The sequence below is a fragment of the Tiliqua scincoides genome, chromosome 1, assembly GCF_035046505.1.
Source record: "Tiliqua scincoides isolate rTilSci1 chromosome 1, rTilSci1.hap2, whole genome shotgun sequence".
Classification (NCBI taxonomy): Eukaryota; Metazoa; Chordata; class Lepidosauria; order Squamata; family Scincidae; genus Tiliqua; species Tiliqua scincoides.
Genome location: NC_089821.1, coordinates 170,880,222 through 170,901,417, shown reverse-complemented (window position 1 = coordinate 170,901,417; position 21,196 = coordinate 170,880,222). Strand labels below are relative to the sequence as shown.

The window sequence follows — 21,196 nt, the reverse complement described above, 5'->3', positions numbered from 1 at the left end:
TCGGCTCTAGTCCATTTTCTTTGACAGAAAGAATCAGGAGGGTTGTATTGTTGTTTCTTGATTCTTAATATAATTAGCAACAAATGACCATCCTGGATTCCTGTTCATTAACTGACTCACCCTTTCTTGATTCATTTATTCACAGGCCACTGCTCCTTTCCCCCATCCCAACATTCAGTGTGAAACCTTAAAGGCCAATCAATTTTTTTTTTCTCCATCTCAGAGAACTGCCACTTACTCATCATTTCTCTAACATGTCAAAGCCCTCCTTCTTCAGATCCTGTAACTGTGTTTCCAGAGTAAATCTGTAATTTGTAGTATGAGATAAACCATGAGAGGCTGCAGAAGTTTCCTCAAAACCTGCTAGAAATCCCTCGGTGAGAAATCTTTTAATGGGAAATTGGACAGGCAGCTCATCTAAAGGCCCAATCCTGTCCTTGAGATACTCTAGCTGCTACCCAAAGAGGTTGCTTACTTGCCCATTCCAGTCAGGCCCATGGCTTTGCAAACCCCATGCCAGACAGTGAACCAACTGGGGCAACCAGAACTCACTGGCACTGGTTACTTGGCTGTCGGATAACCTGTAATGGCATAATAGCCTAGCTGGGATAAGATGGTTGGCAACTCCGCCTGTGTGTTTCTTCTTCAGATGCATTGCCATCACTGATACCATTAAAAAAAAAACAAATAGTTGACTGGATCATGTCTCTTCCCTTTGTTGGTAGATAGAGAGCTCCCTGATAGTTCCCCAGGGAGGGGTGTTGGTCAGGGAGCTTGCAGGGTCCCAGCCCTCTACACCCAGAGCCCTAAGTGGGGAGGTTCCAGTTGTCATGACTCCCTGTTCCCTGGGGTGTGGGTGTGATTGGATTGTGCCATGTGCACCACAGCTACTGGAGGAAGACAGGGCTGATGACTACCCATGCAAGGGCACAAATGGATAGGTGGGCTACTGTAGTAAGTGCTCCATATGCCCTATATAGTATATGGCCACTCATGCAAAGCCCACCCAGATAGGCCCAAATCATCCCTGTTCAAGGAAGACATGGACGCAGTGGCTACAGTCAAACAACCCTATGCGAAACCTAGGGAGGTCCAGGATTGACTCTGATAGGCCAGGATTGCAGCCAGGGCAGAACTTGACAAAGGTATCGATGGAGCTTGGCATGACTAAGAGTTTGTTGGAGATACCTGGGATGGAACCTGCAACCTTCTGCACACGCCGCATCTGCTTTATCTCCAAGCTGCAGGCCTATCCTGTCTGATGTTAATGTGTCATATGAAGCCTTTCAATGGTGTGCATCACCCAAGCTTTCTATCAGGCTGATGTGCTACCTACCCATGCAGACAACTGTGCGTATGTCTAGGTCATTCTGCATCTTTCTCTTGAACCAGATCAGAAGGAGTGCACAGTCCACATAATGGAAATGAAGAGCCTGTATCTGTTCAGGTCTGTCAAGTGCGGAGCCTTAAGAATGTTGCTGTGATCGACAGCAGAACTGCAATTGATGTTTTACTGCAGGGGAAATGGCCATTATCGAAAGTATTTCAGTCCTCAGTGGGCCAGTGGCAGAACGAAGAAATGTCATAAAGACCCAGCACCTTCAGGCAGCGGAGCACCAGTATAATTGCAGCATTTAGTTCAACAACCTTCAGAGGTTTACGGCTTCTAATTTAACAGTTTCAGCTTTTAAGAAGGGAGAAAATATGTAGAAGCTGCCAAGTGAGGTATAAGCTGATGATAGATCAGGCTGGCAGGAGAATGAGTCTTTTCCTTTGAAGTGGTCCGGAAGAGGAGACAGCATTCAAAGCTGGAACTTCAAAGAATACCCAGGGCGCATACTTCACATAACCATCCCTCACGAATCTTTGCCCTGCCCTCAAAGGAAAGATTCCTCCAATGCTGTAATAATTACAGCTGACTGACAGGATGGGAAGAGAGGTCTCCTTATCACAGGCAACAAATCCTTAGATGTCAGGCGCCGATTGACACGTCAGTTTGAAAGCATTGGGGGCCCTTCCCTCCATATTTAGAAAATAAAAAGAAATAAAGCACCCGGTGGCTCTCCAATGCCCAAATTAAACCTCTGGTCCTTAGGGCAAAGGAATCACCTGTGTATGTGTCAGACGGTGGACACATCACAACCCAGTGGGGAATCAGACGAAGGTGCTGCTTGAGTGAATTGGTGCCACCATGCTGAAACCTCACCGGGGCTGTTTTAGTGCTCATTTTAATTCTATTTATTATTGTTGTTTTTATTCTAATGACTTTGGTTGCCTCTGACATAAAGACAGGAGGTACATCTTTTCCTAAATCATCAAGATAAATCAATAAATGTCCTCCTGAGTACAATCGACTTTCTCCTGATTCTCCACTTGATGCAACATTACATGCATGCAAACCCACAAACAGACATGTGGCAAGATGAAGAGAACCCATCAAGTTCAAAAGCTCACTTTTGAGCTTTCATCCTATGTACACCTGCCTGTAATAAAGCACCACTGAAATTAATGGGTCTTACTTCCAAGTAAATGGGTGAAAGATTCCACCTGGCTTCCTCCTTGCCACACTATTTTTTTTCTCCTGTATGTAGGGAATTCTCCCTCCCCCAAATTAGAAAGAGCACTGAAATATTTATTCCTCACCTGCAGCCAGAAGTGATACAGTCTTGGAAAAGGTTCCTCCACTGGTAATGGTATAAACTGATAGGGACAGTTTATATCTTTTGGAAAACACAGATGATTGTTCCATAACCCAGGACACAATCCTAACCCCTTATGTCAGTGCTTTCCAGCACTGGCATAGCGGTGCCAATGGGACATGTGCTGCATCCTGCAGTTGGGTGTCACTCACGGAGGCCTCCTTAAAGTAAGGGAATGCTTTTTCCCTTACCTCAGAATTGCATTGCCCTTATGTCAGTACTGGAAAGCACTGACATAAGGGGTTAGGATTGCACCCTTATTCATTCAATTGTAAGCAAACTGCCTTTGTATCCAAAGGATATAATGATGGACTGTAAACGGTTTGCCTCTTAATGGAGAATATGAAGGTGCCTGAACCTAGGAAAACTAGTCCCTAGGTCAATTTAATTTTTATGGTATAAAGATTAAAAACAGCAAAAGGCAATCTGGATAATGGAAGATTTTGCAATGTAGCAGTTTCAGTGGTGTCCACCATACAATTAGAAGCCAGAGTCATTTGCGGCAGGTTTGTTACAAGAAACTAGTGTACAGTTTTGGCTGGTGTGATGGCAGTGATAAACCCCAGGCTTCTCGTGAACAACTCTCACCTCCCCAATGCTCGTCGCAAACAGTGAACAGGATGGTTTTGTTGGCTAGACCTGGAAACACGCGGCTGCACTCCATGACAGCCGCCTGGGGGATCATGATAACACAGGACACAATCCAGATCATGACAATGCTGTTTCTCGCCCGCTTGGCTGTGCTTTTAAACCTCAAAGGATGACAAATCGCATACCATCGATCCAGCGCAATGCAGCTGAGAGTTAGAACCGAAACAGAGACTGACACAGTCTATGGGAAAAGAAACATTTGTCAACACAGTAGATGTACAGATGTAAAAACTCTTAACCACGAGGGCAAAATATGTCTTTTGCTTAGAGCTTTCATGTTCATCTTTCTTTTATGGCATGAGTTGCAGTTCAGAGAAGTAACCTTGTTTCCTGACCTGCTGTTTATGAAAAGGAGGCTCCCTAATTTTGCTAAACTGGGTCCCATCACTTTTATGGCATTTCTTTGTATGAACTTCCATTCCAATCACCACGGGAATCTGCACCACATAGTAGCACTGCTGGCTTGATCGCATATTCTGAATCAGGGCCAATGGAACAAAGGAGTCATAGAGAATGGGGGACAAAACTATACATTACACATTAATACATAGGTTGGCCCGGCATTTTTAAAAAAAAAGTTAATTAGAAACCACTGGGAAGGGAATCGGTACCAGGAAACGAGTATTTAAACCTTCCTGATGCATCATGGCCCCAATGAAAATCACATCCCCAAATCAGCTATCATGGAAAGCTTCCATTTGGGATGCTGATCCCACCACGGCTATTTAATGAAATAAAAATAAACAAATGAATGAATGTTGGGCCAGATTGTATTTAACAGAAAATGTAGCTTAGCCTTAGACTTGCAGTGTTGGATTCTCAAGGACCACCGAGAATGCTTTCTCAGTGCCACCGCTGCCGTAAACTATTCTGGGTGCCTAAACCCCAGATGGGATTATTAAAAACTCCTTATAAGTTTGTCATCCACACTGGGCTCTGTTTTCTTCTGATCCATGCCAGACAAAATCAAAGCCAAACCATTATAATATGCAGAAAAATGGACAAAATCATTAAGGAGAAACAGAAAGAGGAATTCTCTGGTTTAACACTTACCTCTTTCCAAACTAATGTTTTACAGATGAAAAGTTATTATGGTATCTATTTGACTTTTCAGTACATTCAGCTGTCTTTGAATTGGACTACATCAAACTGAAGTTTATTACTTGTTTGTTTATCTATGTTCCGTTCTTCTTATGCTGTCATTTGTACTTTATGTTAACCTGACAGCGAAAGCTTAGGAACATATTTACTTTGGGTGGCATCCAGAGTAACACTTCTGTAAACACAAGCACACTCTGTGAACTCAAATGCCCTTGGAGAATGGAAGGAGCATGCCACTTGTGCAAGAACTCTTCACACGAGCAGAATACTTACTGTGGATGCCACCCTTTGAATTTGGGCCTGAAGGAACATTTTTTTTATATCACACTATTGAAAGTGTAAAAGTAATTCTCTTTCTTACATGATGCAATAATTTAAATATGAAATAGCTTCTCTGTTACAGACCCTGCTACATTCCTCTCTTTAAATAAAAAGCAAAAGCCAAAATGTAATTTAAAGGTGAAAAATGTTACCTGCAAATAAGGGATCACCTTGCAGAGACTTTCCCCAAGAAACCAGGTCTCTGTGATGTCTACCACTAAAGTTGCTGGAAGACAGGTGATGGTGACAAGGACATCAGCCAAGGAGAGGTTGACTATGAAGTAGTTGGTTACTGTCCTCATGTGATGATTTTTCCACACTGCAACACAAACTGAATTTGCAAAGGAAAACTATTTAAGCTGAAAACACACACTAGCAATTTTCTGGGAAAGAGAGTATTAATCAGAGAATATGTGGATTTAATGTAACAGGCAGTACACCTGTATTGGACAAACCTGTCTAGTTACTATGCTCTTTGTATTGTGCAGCGCCAGTCTTGCCATACAGCCAGTGGCATCACTAGGTGGTGCATGGGGTGTGGGCCACACCAGGTGACGTGCATGGGTGGGCTGATATTGCTACTGGCCAAAATGTTTATTTCTTGGTATTTTTGAACAATACTATCATGTTATATATCATTCAATGCGTAATTTCGTGCAGAATGCAGTGAAACAAACCATGTTGAAACATCTATATTCTATCAAAAGTTATATCCAAACAACCAGTGGGGTGAGGGGATGGTGCATCACCACGCCCACTGCCCAGGGCATTGCCCTGCCCACAGGATGGTAGAAGGTCCATCATGAGGATGATGTGCTGGCCTCCTCCACCGAATGACACCAACCCTAGTGACACCATAGAATATAGGCAAACCAAGTAACAGACCTGATCTGCCCTTCTCACTACACTCATCACTGCCCCATTCTGTTCACCCTTCCCATATTCCACCCTTCTCTGCCCTGTTCAACCCTCCCCACCTCTCTTCATGGGCTGACCTGCTCTGGCAGGTGTCTGTGGGCCCACAGCCTCTGAGAGGAATTTTATCATGGGGTATAAAGTTTTTTGGGGGCCCCTTTCCAAAGGGGGAAGGGTGAAACTGTGGAGGAGGGTGGTGACAGGCGAGCAGAATGGGGGCAGGGAAGGGCGAAACAGGGTGGGGGGGAGGGTGGCTATGCTAGAAAAGTCTTTGGAGCCCAGGCCTACCCAACCAGGTGGCATTGGCAGCTAGATACAGTACTACGGAAAACCAAACACACTTCTAAGTCTCTCTACAACCTTTTGAATAGAAGACCATGTAGAAAATTAGCATATTTAGGCTCACATTAGAATGGAAAGTGTCCTGTACATACCAAAATGTGCTTCTGCAGCAGCTGTAGTCTTGCAGCTGTGTCCCTGAGCTCCTACCCATTCTTTCATGGTTAGCAGATCCACAAGCCAAGGAGCTACTATAGCAGGTCATTTTCCTCCCAGATTTGACACTGTGTGAAGGAGTGTCATGTAGGCATTCCTCGACCCAGCTTATATGGCTGGCCAGTAGCTGCAGCCAAAAACTCGTGGTAGTGTCCCTAGCATCCTGCGCGGGTAACAAGTCTGAGTAGAGAGGAATATGTAGGTTCTAAAGAAATTTCTGTGCTCTGCTTCTTTGGCTCCAGGACCCACTTTTGTCCTTGGCCTGGATGCAAATTACCCCCTTTACGCCCCCTCTCTCCTAGGCCCTGTGTGGGCTCACCAGCATGCAGATGGTCGCTGGGGCCTTCTCGCTTGTAGGCACCTGCGCTTGTCAACAGAGGCTGCTTTATGACGTAGTAAAGCAGCCTCCACCAATACAATGCTAGTTATACCAGTGGTGGGGTAGGATTGGGACATTTAAGAAGGAATGACTGTATTTTTGGAGGAGGTACACAATGGCAGTATTGTTGCATCCTATTGGCTGGGTGAGATCCCCAGCATTCTAAGTGACATGATACCCTACATAAACACAAATATTCTTTAAAAAACAGGCAACAAAAATGAAAATGAGAAAACTGTATCTTGGGCAATACTTGGTTACTGAATATACAATGCATATGTTCAAGCAACTTATATCCAAGGAAATGCTTCTGAGAAGCTCACAAGCCAGAAACGAAGACAGCATGCCTCCAGCTGGTATTCCAAAGCAGGCTGCCGCATATATCCTATTTTAGTTGTGCACAGATCGGAAAAGAACATTGTCTAGAGTAGTAGCTAACATCTATTGCCAGGAGACATGCTTGACAAGCAGTTATAAGGCCCCAAAAGTTACGATCTTCAGTTTTCATGCTCCAAAAGAGTTTTGAAGACCAGGTAGAAACAGGTCCACTTTTTTCCAGATTAATATTTCCTTTTGTTATTTCACAAGCACAAAAAGTAAAGCCGGATGGAAAGCAGATGTTGCTCTCAGATTCTAAGATGATGGCAGTCTCCTAAAGCCTGATCTCAGAGGTTCAAGTCCACGTGTTTAAACTAGCAAATGTTTCGCACCAATCTGCATCTTTTGATTTTTGCCAACATGTTTAGACATGATCTGACAATGAGCTCACCTAACATAAGAACATAAGAACATAAGAACAGCCCCACTGGATCAGGCCATAGGCCCATCTAGTCCAGCTTCCTGTATCTCACAGCGGCCCACCAAATGCCCCAGGGAGCACACCAGATAACAAGAGACCTCGTCCTGGTGCTCTCCCCTACATCTGGCATTCTGACTTAACCCATTCCTAAAATCAGGAGGTTGCGCATACACATCATGGCTTGTACCCCATAATGGATTTTTCCTCCAGAAACTCGTCCAATCCCCTTTTAAAGGCGTCTAGGCTAGACGCCAGCACCACATCCTGTGGCAAGGAGTTCCACAGACTGACCACACGCTGAGTAAAGAAATATTTTCTTTTGTCTGTCCTAACCCGCCCAACACTCAATTTTAGTGGATGTCCCCTGGTTCTGGTATTATGTGAGAGTGTAAAGAGCATCTCCCTATCTACTCTGTCCATCCCCTGCATAATTTTGTATGTCTCAATCATGTCCCCCCTCAAGCGTCTCTTTTCTAGGCTGAAGAGGCCCAAACGCCGTAGCCTTTCCTCATAAGGAAGGTGCCCCAGCCCCGTAATCAGCTTAGTCGCTCTCTTTTGCACCTTTTCCATTTCCACTATGTCTTTTTTGAGATGCGGCGACCAGAACTGGACACAATACTCCAGGTGTGGCCTTACCATCGATTTGTACAACGGCATTATAATATTAGCCGTTTTGTTCTCAATACCCTTCCTAATGATCCCAAGCATAGAATTGGCCTTCTTCACTGCCGCCGCACATTGGGTCGACACTTTCATTGGGTCGACACCTAAAACTACTAATGTACCATTTTATGACTTGGAAAATATGGTTCCAAGTGGCTGCAGTTCATTCCTTTTGCCACAATGTGTCAGTCAATCCTTGGACGGAAACTGAAATGCATCCCCATTCTGCTTGGCTTCCTTCTTAGTGGATGATAGTGTTTTGTCTCTGGCCAAGTCTTTTCCAGTACAAAAGCAGATAACTCTAAGAGCAGGCCTTATGACTGGGTTTTCACCACATAAACCATATATTTGTGACATACCAGAAAACATCCCGATTACCCTTTCCCCACACTCCATATTGCCAGAGGCATGTCACTTGCCTGAGGGCGATGTCTACTGATGATGAATCTGCCTTAATAAAAACAATATACCTCTGCTGCAAATATTTGAATTCCCAGGCAGTGTGGGAAGCCAGCGTGGCACCCCTATGATGGACCTCCTTCCATACAGTAGACACGGCAGTGCCCCAGGCAGTGGGCATAATGATGCACCATCACCCCTCCCCTTTTAGTTTTTAGGCTATAACTTTTGATAGAATAGAGATGTTTCAACATGCTTTGTTTCATAGCATTCTGCATGAAATTACATATCAAATGATATATAACTTGATGGTAATGTTCAAAAATACCAAGATTTAAAACATTTTGACCAGTAGTGGTGTCACCCCCCTGTACTTATCATCCAGTGTGGCCCACACCACCTAGCTACTGCTCCACTGCTTCCAGGCGGATGAGTGCTCGATAACGTTGCATGCATGACAGCACTGCCCAGTGTTGTGACAGGGATTCCCAAACATTTTTCAGACAACCACCCATACGTTCATCCACAGCGCCCCAAGCATTATTCAGGATAGCAGTTTGCGTGACCCATTAAGGAAGACAACTTTTATTATATAACAATAACTTTCAAAATGGTAACAATTGATGGCACATTTATTCAAAATCCAATGAAGACTTTTGATTTTGAAACTTGATACGGTGATACCAGATTTTTAAAGTCTGATCATCATCTGGCAAGAATCTAGGATACCACATTTAGTAACGACTTCACTGTTCAGTAAATTCTTAATCCAATTGGTGAGCTTGAAGACATGGTACCACTTTCCCAATGTCTGGTTTAAAGTCACTTAGCAGGAGACTTAAATCACCATGTTTCATAATTGGAGTCAATTTCTTTGCTTGGAGAGAAGTTGGGTGACCACACTAAAACCACATTCTACCAAACATGATATTGGAAATGCAACAAGGAGTTTTTTAACCACTGTCCATAATGCAGGATAGCGATCAGAAATTTCCTTCTGTAACCAAAACTCTTGGTATTATTGTTTTTGCTTTTGCTCAGTGACATTTTGTAGCTCACTTAGCTCTTCTTCCACCACCCCAACTTCCTCAGAATCTGAAAATAAATTTATCACCCAATCTGGAATTTCTACTGAAAGAAGAACCTCAAATCTCTAGACTTATCTTCATGCAACATATTCAAATGATCACAAAAAAGTTGGAGAGCATTAGCTTGTATCCTACTGTTGCCCATGTACTCCCCAATGAACATGTGAGACAGTGATATGGATGAGATGGGCCATTTTTATCAACACAAGGACAGCTGGAAACAAATGGATTGTCTGTAAGAGTAGGGGTTGATTAAATGGAAGGGGTGGCAGTTGATTGCCTAACCCCCAGACTGGGTATTCCCATCCTGACTCTCAGCTGTGCTCCCATCCAGGACAGCACACATCATTGTCAACCCCAGAAAGGGCAGAGGCAGCTGTACTGCACAAGCCAGCCCTGAGTTGAGAAGCCTTTGAGGAAGCCTCTATCATCCAGGCCAGGGGATACCCCACCAAACCCTTATGCAAGCAAGCCACTGATGTGGAAATTGGGTTCCTCCTTTGCTGATCTCTGGGTGCACATCAAGTGCTAACTTCAGCCTTTATGCCTGCAGTAACCTGCACAACAGTGACCAAGGCATGTAAAAGAAAAGGAGAGAGAGAGGGAGAGAGAGAGAGAGAGAAACAACCACACTCAACCCATGTACAACCTGAGCTATGCAAAAAATTGCCTGCCAAAGGCCAATCAGGTAGGCAGGAAAAGGTTCTACCCAGCACATAATGGTGACCAAATAGTCCCAAACCATAACCACAGGAGGGTGGGCAGGAATCCAGAGTGCAGGCAGAATGGATGCTGAGTTAGGCTGCAAATGCTGGCCAAATCCCACCTCCCCTTGCAGGTCACCCAATGGTGGAAGCCCCCATCTCATGGGTTGGGAAGCCGGGCAGAGGTGATCCTCACATGACTAGCACCACAGGGACTGGGATTCTTTTCTAGTTCAGAAATTGATGTAGCTTGCAACACCCTATATTTCACCTGAATAGAATTAACTTTGAAGTAATGTAGGGCTGGCCAATTTGGCCTTCATTAAATTCACTTCATTTCCTTGTAACTACAAATCCATTTCATTTAACTTTGCAAATAGTTCTGATAAACAAGCAATGTCGTGCCTGATTTCTTTGAGCTCATCACAGAACAAAGCGTTTGTGACTTCAGAAAAAGTCCTAAACAAAAAGGTCATAAAAGCATTTCACACGGGGGCCATTGGATAGCCAATGAACTTCAGTATGAAACAGCAAATACTCAAAATCTTAGAGCTCAATCCTATGCATGTCAACTTAGAAGTAAGTCTCATTGCAGTCAATGGGATTCCTCCCTGGTAAAAATGAATAGGATTGTAGCCTTAAATGTTCTCAGCTCAAAAGAGCATAGGAGCATAATTTTATTCACTTCAGTAATGACAGTGTGTAATGACCTGTGTAGGCGATCACTGAGGTTTGTTGCTGTCTGATGTTGACAACAAATGACACAGAGTATGGTAAAGACATTTGGCACTACTTTTTTTCAAGTAAGCCGCACACCCATGGTAGAGACCAGTCATTGATGTTATTCCATCAGCTTCACAAGCAAGTATGGTAGTAAGCGGAATTCCCTGTCTTTGAAGAACATCTCAACAGCACAAAATACTGAATCCCCTTTATATAGTATCCGTTCTTAGTTGCCTTGCAAGTAGCAACCTTTGAGTCAAACTGTTGTCTTTTATAAAGTACACTTAAGCCAGAAGCAAAGATTCAATGCCTGGCAATGTTGACTCATCCAGCAGTAATGCAAATTATGTTGTCCTTCGTATGCTATAAAATGTATCTTCTGCATCATTAGTCATTTCATCTCTGCATCTTTGGATTGAATTGCTGCTGAGAGGAATCATCTTAATTATATCATGTGGTGACTTATGAAAACAGGACTCAGAACCTCATTTACTGCTGGTATTGGTATAAATCCATACTTCAGATATTCCCAACAATATTGTATAAATTTCTTTTTTGATTTTGCTGCTTCTGCCATTTCTATTCAATGTCAAAAATACAAAAACACACACGGTGATGACAGTTTCTCAAAACATGATATACTCGTCTGAGCTCTGTTGGTGTATTTATTTTATTTATTTATTTTTCACATTTTTATACCACCCTTTCTCCAAAAAGCTCAAGGTAGTATACACAGCTGCTCCCCTCCTTTTGCACTCACAACAACCCTGTGAGGTAGGTGAGGCTGAGAGAGAGTAACTGGCCCAAGTTCACCTTAAGAAAGCTTAGTGGCTGAGGGGAAATTTGAACCTGGATCTTCCAGGTCTAAGTCCACCTCCCAAACCACTACACCACCCTAGCCCTGGTATTACTTACTCATAATTCTGACAGTTTCCACCATATTTCAGTACTATGCAGAGGCAGAAACTTGGACTGCCAATTGCCTGCATGGCGAGATATCCCCACCATCTTCAGCACCCCATGCTGCCCCTTGTCTCGTAGCTCCCCCCCAAGTAATTCTACCACTCTCCACTTTGGGAACCATTGGTTTAGACCAGGGGTGCCCAAACCCCGGCCCTGGGGCCACATGCGGCCCTCGAGGCCTCTCAATGTGGCCCTCAGGGAGACCCCAGTCTCCAATGAGCCTCTGGCGCTCTGGAGATTTGTTGGAGCCTGCACTGGCCTGATGCAAATGCTCTCAGCGTGAGGGTGACTGTTTGACCTCTCGCATGAGCTGTGGGACAAGGGCTTCCTCCACTGCTTGCTGTTTCACATCTGTGATGCCCTAGCAGCAGCAAAGGAAAGGCCAGCCTTGCTTTGTGCAAAGCCTTTTATAGGCCTTGAGCTATTGGAAGACCTTCATTCATTCATACAAGTTCATCTTTAATATATTCATTTATGTATAATGTAAATTATTCAAATTTGAAATGTAAATTAATTCTTTTTCCCCCCTGGCCCCTAATACAGTGTCAGAGAGACAATGTGGCCCTCCTGCCAAAAACTTTGGACACCCCTGGTTTAGACCCATGGGATAGTCATCAATAAGCCTGTGCTTATTGCATTTATTCCCTGCTTTTATATACTTCTGCCAAGGCATTTAATTTCAGGAAAACAACATGAGCAAGAACCTCAAAAAAAGGTTATAAGACAGTGTTCAATACATCCTCCTTTCTTTAACTCCTGATGGAATAAAAGCCATCCACAGCTATCTCCCTGCCAAGAGCTGGCTGAATTATATTTAAACAAGGTAAAAAACAAATCTAAACAACAAAGTGCATTCCAGTGAGAAAGGAAGTGAATCATTTTGATATGTGCTGATTGAAAACATGATGTATTCCAACCACAGCTAAGTTAGAAGTCAACAGGGACTACAGACATAACAGATCTTACTTTCCAAAATGTTGAAAGAATCAAGATCCAGTTTAACAAAGATCATAAAAGCACACTGGCAGAGTCTCCTCAAGAATAATTTTATGAGAACTGTAAATCTTGATGGAGAGAGAGAGAGAGAGAGAGAGAGAGAGAGAGAGAGAGAGAGGCGCATGCATGTGTCTTCACAGTGTTAATGGTGATTCACCACATCTGTATAAGAAGACAGGATAGCAATTGGTGTTACAGATAAGACAGAATAGCAAGGCTGCGTGAGGATCTCCTCTCTCACCACATCAATAAAACACAGTGCAGAATACAAATTATAGGCTATTGTACCTTGTGGCTTGCTTCACCATGAGGGCATTGCATCCTGTTTCCTAAGTGCTATAATTTGTTAGTATCCACTGTGAGGAACAAGTATGATTGGAAGAGGAAGAGAATACACTACCTCTTTCCGTTCACGTGCTAATGATGGGAATGTGTGGTCAGAGGCATAGCTAATGATCGTGTAGCCCGGTGCCAAGTTCAAAATGATGCCCTGGAAGTGATGACACAGCCAGAAGTGACATCACACTTGGACTTTTAAAAAAGTGAAAACTGGGGAAAAAACTTGCCTCCTCTACCCAGAAGCTCGCCACCCACTTGATCTGCCACCACCCCCCGTCAGTGGCATAGCTAATGCATCTACCTGTTACCTAGGGTTATAGAAGATTTTGTGCCTCCCCCACAAGAAAATAAAATTTAATTAAGTAAACTAAAAGTGTGCCCCTTATTGGTTAGAGACATTGTGCTGGGCTGAAGAGGGACAGTTATTCTCCCTCTGTTAAATATAAGAGGAGTATCACTTGAAAAAGTGCCTCTTTACCCAGTTAGCAGGGTAACTGTATTATGATACATGGAAATGAGAGCTGACTCATATTAACACCTTTTTGGTTCCATGCTGTATCATAATAACATCTCAACTGGCTTTCAGAACAATCAGTCTCATAGGCCAGTTTTGAGTTAAGAAAATCCACTTTCTGTTCCATAATGCAGTTGTGTTTTCATTTTCTGGTTAATTGGCCATAACTTTTGATAGAATACAGATATTCCAATGAGGTTTGTTGCATTGCATTCTGCATTAAATTACCTTTCCAATGATATATAACATGATGGTATTATTCATACATACTAAATTTTTTTCACAATTTTGGCCACTGGTGTCAATCGCAGCTTGTTGCCCCCCTAAAGCTTGTTGCCCTGTGCGACTGCTACCCCTGCACTCCCTTAGCTATGCTACTGTGTGTGGTAAGTCCTTACATCAGAGTGATCATGTCAGAAAATGACAAAAAGAGAGAAAAGATGAATTGATGACCCAAAGTCTAGTTGAAGTGTATTCTCAGTGCCACAGAAATGCTGTGGATCTCGTGAGCATCATTAGTTGTTTGATTTTCTCTGTAAACCGCTTTGTGAACTTTTCACTGAAAAGCAGTATAGAAATGCTGTTAATTAATATTAAGAATAATGCCAAGTCCAGCTAAAGAACCAGCAGCTGTGTCATCAGAAGTAATCTCCAGGAAGTACAGCACAGGAGAGCTCTGTGACAGGTCAGGAGCATGCAGACAGTTATTTTTCTAAGGGCACAATCCTAACCAGGTCTATTGTGTTCAATGGGACTTACTCGCAGGAAAGTGAGGTTAGGATTGCAGCCTTACACGCTCTTCTGTCCCACCCTTTTGACTTTCATTTTAAGAAGATCAAAGCAAGCCTTCTGCATCATTACTAATTATCTTGATGGAAAATCAGAGGCCATGAATTTTATTTGCCTGGAATATTGAAATGGGAAGGTTTCAATTAGAAGTACAAAGGGAGCCCATCGAGAGAGAAAATACAGCACCCACAGTAGATTGGCAGCTTTAATTGATTATCGTTACAGCAACCACCTGTGGGTATTGTATTCGGCCTGGGTCATTCTCATAAGCAATACTGTAGCAACAGATGCTAGCATAAGCTTTCTCTTGTCTCTATTTTCTTTAAAGAAGACCTGTAGCTCAGTGGTAGAGCACCTGCCATGCATGGAGAGGGCATCACGTTCAATCCCTGGTTTCTCCAGGTAAGGCTGGGCAAGACTCTCCCCCCCCCACCACCTGCTGCAACCCATCTGGAAGCCACTCCCAATCAGTGTTAACAATGCTGGACCAGATCAGGGGTGCTCAAACTTTTTGGTAGGGGGGCCACATCATCTCTCTGACACTGTGTCGGGGGCCAGGAAAAAAAGCATTTATTTACATTTCAAATTTAAATAAATTTACATAAATGAATATATTAGAGACGGAAATATATTTCTCACATTACCTTCCCACTATAAAAGGCCCTGCGCGCCCACTGGGCTCATCTTTCCTTCACTGCCACTGAGCTCAGCGGCAGCGAGGGAAAGCAAGGCACAGAGCTTGTGCAGCGAGCCAGTGCGAGCTGGGGTGAGGGCTGAGTGCCCACAGGAGATGGGGGGACCCCTGGGGGCCGAATCGGAACCTGCAGCAGGCCACAAGTGGCCCGCGGACCGGGATTTGGGCACCTTTTCAGCCACACTAGACGCTGTTCCAGAACCACCTTTCAGAGCGCGATACCATAGTCTTTCGAGACTGAAGGTTGCCAACTACTGAGGCTAGATAAACCAATGGCTTGCCTCATTATAGAGCAGCTTCCTACATTCCTAGGAGTTTCCTCTATTCCAGTGGTTTCCAACCTTTATGAGCCAGTGAACACAATGCTGCTGTGGATGGTCTAGTTCAGGGGTGTCAAACTCATTTCATACAGCAGGCTGGATAGCAATCTTGATGCTTGCTGATGGCCGGAAGTGATGTCATTAGGCAGGAAGCGATGTCATTAAACAAAACTAAAAATAAGCACTGTTCTCAGGTAGGAACTCATTAGCTGCAAATGACGGAAGAGAATATATACATCTTGATAATATTTCAAGATAGGGGAGAGCCCAATTATCATGCAGGTCACCCTTTCAGCTATGACACCTCAGCATTGTTCAGCAACTGAGAGTCCGAGGGCCAGATAAAAAGCTTCTGTGAACCATATCCAGCCCCTGGGCCTTATGTTTGACACCCCTGGTCCAGTCTGTGCCCTCTCTTGTGGTCCATCTCCCAAGTGCTCCCTTACGGACTATCATAGAGAATGGATCTCCCACGGCTGACACTTCAACCTAAACCAAAGCGAGCTCTGATCTACAGAGGATTTTGCTGAGAAAAGGTCTCCAACTGCCTACTGCAATGGGTCTCAAACTTTGAGGGAGCTTTACTCCCTCAGTAAGCTCTTGCGGGGGGGGGAGCCTAGGGGAGGCGAGGGGGGTGCTTGTGACTTTATGAAGACAGGGCTGCAGCAGGCTGCAGGAGGTGTAGGGAGCCCTGCGCAGCCCTCCCCGAGCCTTGGAACATTCAGAGAAAGTGGGTGTGCGCAGCACCTCCTGCAAAACGGAACTGCTTTGCGCCCGCTTTCTCAGAACTTTCCAAGGCTCAGGGAGCCCTGCAGAGGGCTGCACAGGGCTCCCGCACCTCCTGCAGCCCTGTCTTCATAAAGTAAGTCACAGGCACCCCACTCCCCCCCCCCCGCCCATACAGGTGTGATCCTGGGAATTGCTTCCCTGCCTCTCCCCTTCCTCTGACCCTTAAAGGGAGGGGGGACCTTTACACGAACTGGTGGGTTGCGACCCATCAATTTGAGAACCACTGTTCATGGATTTTAATCCAGTAGGAGCACAATTTTCATACTTGAAATTCCGAAGGGAAAATTGAAAAAAAACAAAAAAACTTGACTGTTTTTGAATGAGAATTAAATAATTACTCATAATTTAACTTTTTGATATTGTGAAAAATGACTCTGCTGATCAAAGGAACTCAAATTAGCATAATATGCCTGTCAGTTTTCATGGCTTGCACCTGTTGTTGACATCCCTTCCTGTTAAATCTTGGCAGGGATCTACTCTGGGTTATCAGATGCTGGGACAAGGCAAGGGTGAGCACTGGCAGGCAAGGGCAGAGGAGACTGAGACAAGTAGATCAGGGCATGAGAATGGGGCCAGTGGCAAGGGCATGGTCAGGGGGAAGCCAGGAGATAGAAAATCCTACACGCTATTCTTCCCTGCCCTTGCTCAGACAGGTAAACTGGCTAGGAGAGCAAGCCTTTAAAGGCCAGGCAAGCTGTGATTAGCCTGTGGGATCAACAGACATTTTCTGGCACCTTTACAGTGCAAGGTCTAGTCTGCCAGGTTTGCAGGAGAGACAAAATTTAGAGACACCTAAAGAGGTGAAGCAGATCTGAGCAGCCCAGTGCTTCACCAGGTTGCCTGGGTTAGGATCTGACCTAAGTGCCGTACACTAGCTCTACCCCCCCCCCGCCCAGCCCCAGGCCACCAACAGGTCCACCCACTGCCCATCCTGCACCCACCCCGAAACACCCCCATTCTGCCCTCCCGCTGCCCTCGCCAGACCCCCTACACTGGCCTCGGGAAGCCAGTGCACACCTACCTACCTGAGTTGGTGGAGGGGCTGTATTTGGTGCATGTCCTTGAGCCGATCCAACCAACACTTGAGGAAGCACAAAGATGCCTTACAGCCCTTGCACTGGCCCAGCACTAGCTCTGGGGGGCACCCACAGTTTTGATATACAGTTCACATTCTTTACTATTTCCATTGTGCATTCAGACCATTAAAAGGCAAATGTGCAACATCATTCATAGAACATATTAAAAGGGCATCTGAGATTCTGGGCAATAAATAAATTGACTCCTGAAATAGAATTTCATTACAAAATATATGCATATATTACCTCATCAATCAGTGCAGAAGGAAGCACGATGTCAAATGGAACGTAATTTGTGCTCTAATGATTTTGGAGAATATTAGTCTACGTAAACATGTTTTTAGAAAAATATGGTTTCAGACCAGGACTAGTGGTCCATATCATTAAATCTCATACAAGTAACAGTTCAAAATTCTAGTCTGGGAAAAGAACATATAACACAGTTACAAAGGGATGTATCTAAAATGGCAGATGGTCACCAAGCTCACAGAGTCTTCAATGCTACCATCTAGTGGTCAAAAAGAAAAACACAGCCAACAGTGATCAAAGGCATTGCTGTTTATTTTTATTTTTTTCATCTTTTCACACTTGCAAGACCTTGGAATCCAGCAAAGATATATATGGCTCACAGGGTTTTCTTCAGAGTGCCAAATGAAGTTGTGTTTTCAATGAGGCAGCAGTGGAAAGGGTAGAGAAAAGGCAGTGGAAAGATTAGCCACCTTGAGTGGTATTGCTGGGTGGCTGACTATTGATTGGACAGTTGGACTTTTTAAACCACAGTGCCTACCTTTAATAATGCATCCCTGAATCTGGATGCTCACATTCACTCACCTCCAATGCCTGTGTTAATGTGGGTGGGGAAAAAGGTGACACAGAGGTGGCCTGGGCCCTCATGACAGGATACCGAATCTGGATTTTTTATTTCTTTCTTGAAAGAGAGCTGAAGTGAGGAACTTAACTGGGGAAGATCCTGCTAGAAAATGAAATGGGATGTGTGTGAATAAACTAAAGAGATATGAATTTGGATCAGGATAAGAAACTGACTGGTTTGCCATTGAAAAAAGAGTGTTTTTCAACAATAAAAGTTTGGTGCTTGGGGGTTTAGATCCCCACATATGCTTGCTTGTGGCCTTGAGCAATTTACTAATTCCATCTAGTCTAACATTGTGTTTCCACCAGTCGCTGACCAAATACCTCTGGGAAGTTACCAGCAGAGTGCAAGGGCACAGAGAGAGAGAGAGAGATCGCTGTGCATGTTGTCTTCCAAGTTGTGTGTTATGTTCTCCATCTTTAAAAAGGGCAAATATCTTCTAGAAAGTATTTTGCATACTTAATTCCTTGATCAAATAATGCATATATACGATACATAACTTGACTCACTTGAATTATCAGCTCTGCAGGGTTTTCTGTTTTCAGTCTGGATTGTGTTGATTTATGATTGATCAGACTGGATGGCTCTACTTTGTGACAAGGGCAAGCAAAAAGGATAAGTGTAAACCCACTTCATGATCTCAACAATTAGGGGGTCCAACTTCCAGATCTATTATGCACTGCCAGGAACTGCCATCTTCTGATTGGTCACTTGCCATTAGGCTCCCCCTCAAAAAGTTCTGTCTCCTGACCAATGGCCTGCTAAGCTGTGCCTTTTGCTCTCTGATGTGGCAAGAACAGCCTTCTCTTTGACAGGCTCTGCTAGTAAAAATGATTGGCAACTTGGTTGACTTGCAGGATCCCCACTTTTTGAGGTACCTGCAGCTGCTGGCCCTATGGGATATTTCTTACAAGGTTACTGGGGAAGAAGAACCATCAGACTGGTAATATATGGGAGGGAGGATAAGCAGGTGTTAATCTCATGCTGCATTTAGACTTGTGGAGTCATTGTGAAACTGTCTTAAAATGAATCCAGAAAACAGACTCTCATGCTCTTACTTTTGTGTTCATGCAATTAGTTTTCCTTTGTTCCCTAACAATGGCCCCAGTTCTGCACTGCAGCACTGCTGAACCCCACCACCAGGGTAGCTTGCCTGTTCAACCTGCGGAGGTCCTCCTTCCTCCCCTCTCCTGCCAGCAGCTTCTCCAGCCACTACAGCAACACCTTGGTCCTCAGTAAAACTTGTGGCAGCCACACAGCAGTCTCCAAAGTCCATTCACCCTTCTGTCCTTTAGTCAGTCCATCAGTAGTCAATCAGCCATTAGTTCCTCAGTCCAGTTCAGTCCAGTCTCTCTCTTTCCTTCCTCAAGCTTTCCTCCTTCTATTACCCACCAAACTCTCCATCAGGTGCTGCTTTTATTCCTTAATAACCTGGTTGCCTCAAGCTCCACATGCTTCTGGAGCACCTATAGCAACATTGGAAAACATGTTATACCATTGAAATTCTAGTTCCAGCGGCAGCACACCTATATAGAATTCTGCCATTAGCCACTTAGAACACCTCTACGTAGAAGGGGGAAAGCAGGATTTAAAGAAATAAATTATACATCTCATGTTAGGTTTGTGTAAGTTGCTTTTTAACTTACTGTCAATTCCTGTTGGCATATGTAGTCCCAAAGACATGTGGAGTGGAGAACATGGTTGAAAGTGGAAAAGATTTTGTTACAGGTAGGATGAACCATTTGCTTGTTTTGAGGATTGCACTTATATCATTGTGTTTTTTTAAATAGTAATTCCTTTTTAAAAATAGCATCAGATCAGCAAACTTCTAGTAATGGGGATGTTTCAAATGATAAACCTCATCTTTTACTCAGAAGACAATTATTTCACATTTAAATGTTTAAGAGCCCTTGAGTAAATGTTTTCCAGCCCAAGTGACATTTTTTTTAATTTGTCAATTACCGGTAGTTCTATAACTTTATCCATAATCACCCGGTGGGTCTAACTTTTCAGATGCTATCCCCCAAAATAATGGTTCAGGTGTGGATCAGTCATATTCCTAAATCAGCTCGTTCAATTCACCCAATGTTTGAATCCCTTCTCAAATTATCCATGTCATTTCTCTTAAGTACCCCATCTTCCCATTTCCCTGTGCTCTGGCCAAAGAACAATCCTACTTAAACTAACGTGCTTACTCATTCTTCATATCCAAAGCAGGAAAATTATGAAAAGGTTAAATTTTGGTGAGGGTATTATGTTCCATCTTACATGCAGTTGCATGATGTTTAACATATATTTTTCCCTTCCTCAAATCACAATAACCATATGTATACAATGAGTAGAATATTGGAGATATTAGAGCCAGAGATTTCTATCACCTGTTTTATATCACTGTAAATAACTTCAGTAAATTACAGCTGGTACATGGCTACTAGTAAAACCCATCAATTTATATTTTACATTTAAGCTCTGCCAATTTGGCTCAGCTTATCTGAAAGAATATAAAGATCAGAGTCTATGAGGACCATTGATATAAAGCTTTGTGAGAGGCAGATGTCAGCTCTGCAAGGGTAAATTGTCATTCACAATTTCATTTCACATTCTGGCACTATGAATGAAGCTAGAAAGAGTCATTCAGAATTCTAATCCCGTGAATGGAACCTCAGGGAAAACTCTCAATCTGAATTCTATGAATGGAACCAGAAGATTTCAGCACCTCTCCTTAATGGATAGCGACCAAATAACCCATTACTTTGTTACTTAAAACAACTCATCACTCAAAGCATTGTTGAAACCATTATGGTTTATTTCTATTTAATATATTTAAGATCTGGGTGTCCTTTGCCTTTTACCTATTTGCTATCTATGAACATACTTTGTAATGTTGTATTCCTAGAATACTTAACTT

At 43.6% G+C, this 21,196-nt stretch overlaps 1 protein-coding gene across 1 annotated transcript in view; it reads right to left on the bottom strand.

Annotated features, from left to right (window-relative positions):
- The window catches only part of HCRTR2 (hypocretin receptor 2), a 31,499-nt gene that overhangs the window by 9,704 nt on the left and 599 nt on the right, over positions 1-21,196 (bottom strand). The window contains exons 2-3 of the mRNA XM_066640821.1: positions 4,925-5,103; positions 3,282-3,531 (exon numbers count right to left, since the gene is read on the bottom strand). Of these exons, the coding sequence (XP_066496918.1) occupies positions 3,282-3,531; positions 4,925-5,103 (429 nt within the window). The remainder of the gene's footprint in view (positions 1-3,281; positions 3,532-4,924; positions 5,104-21,196) is intronic.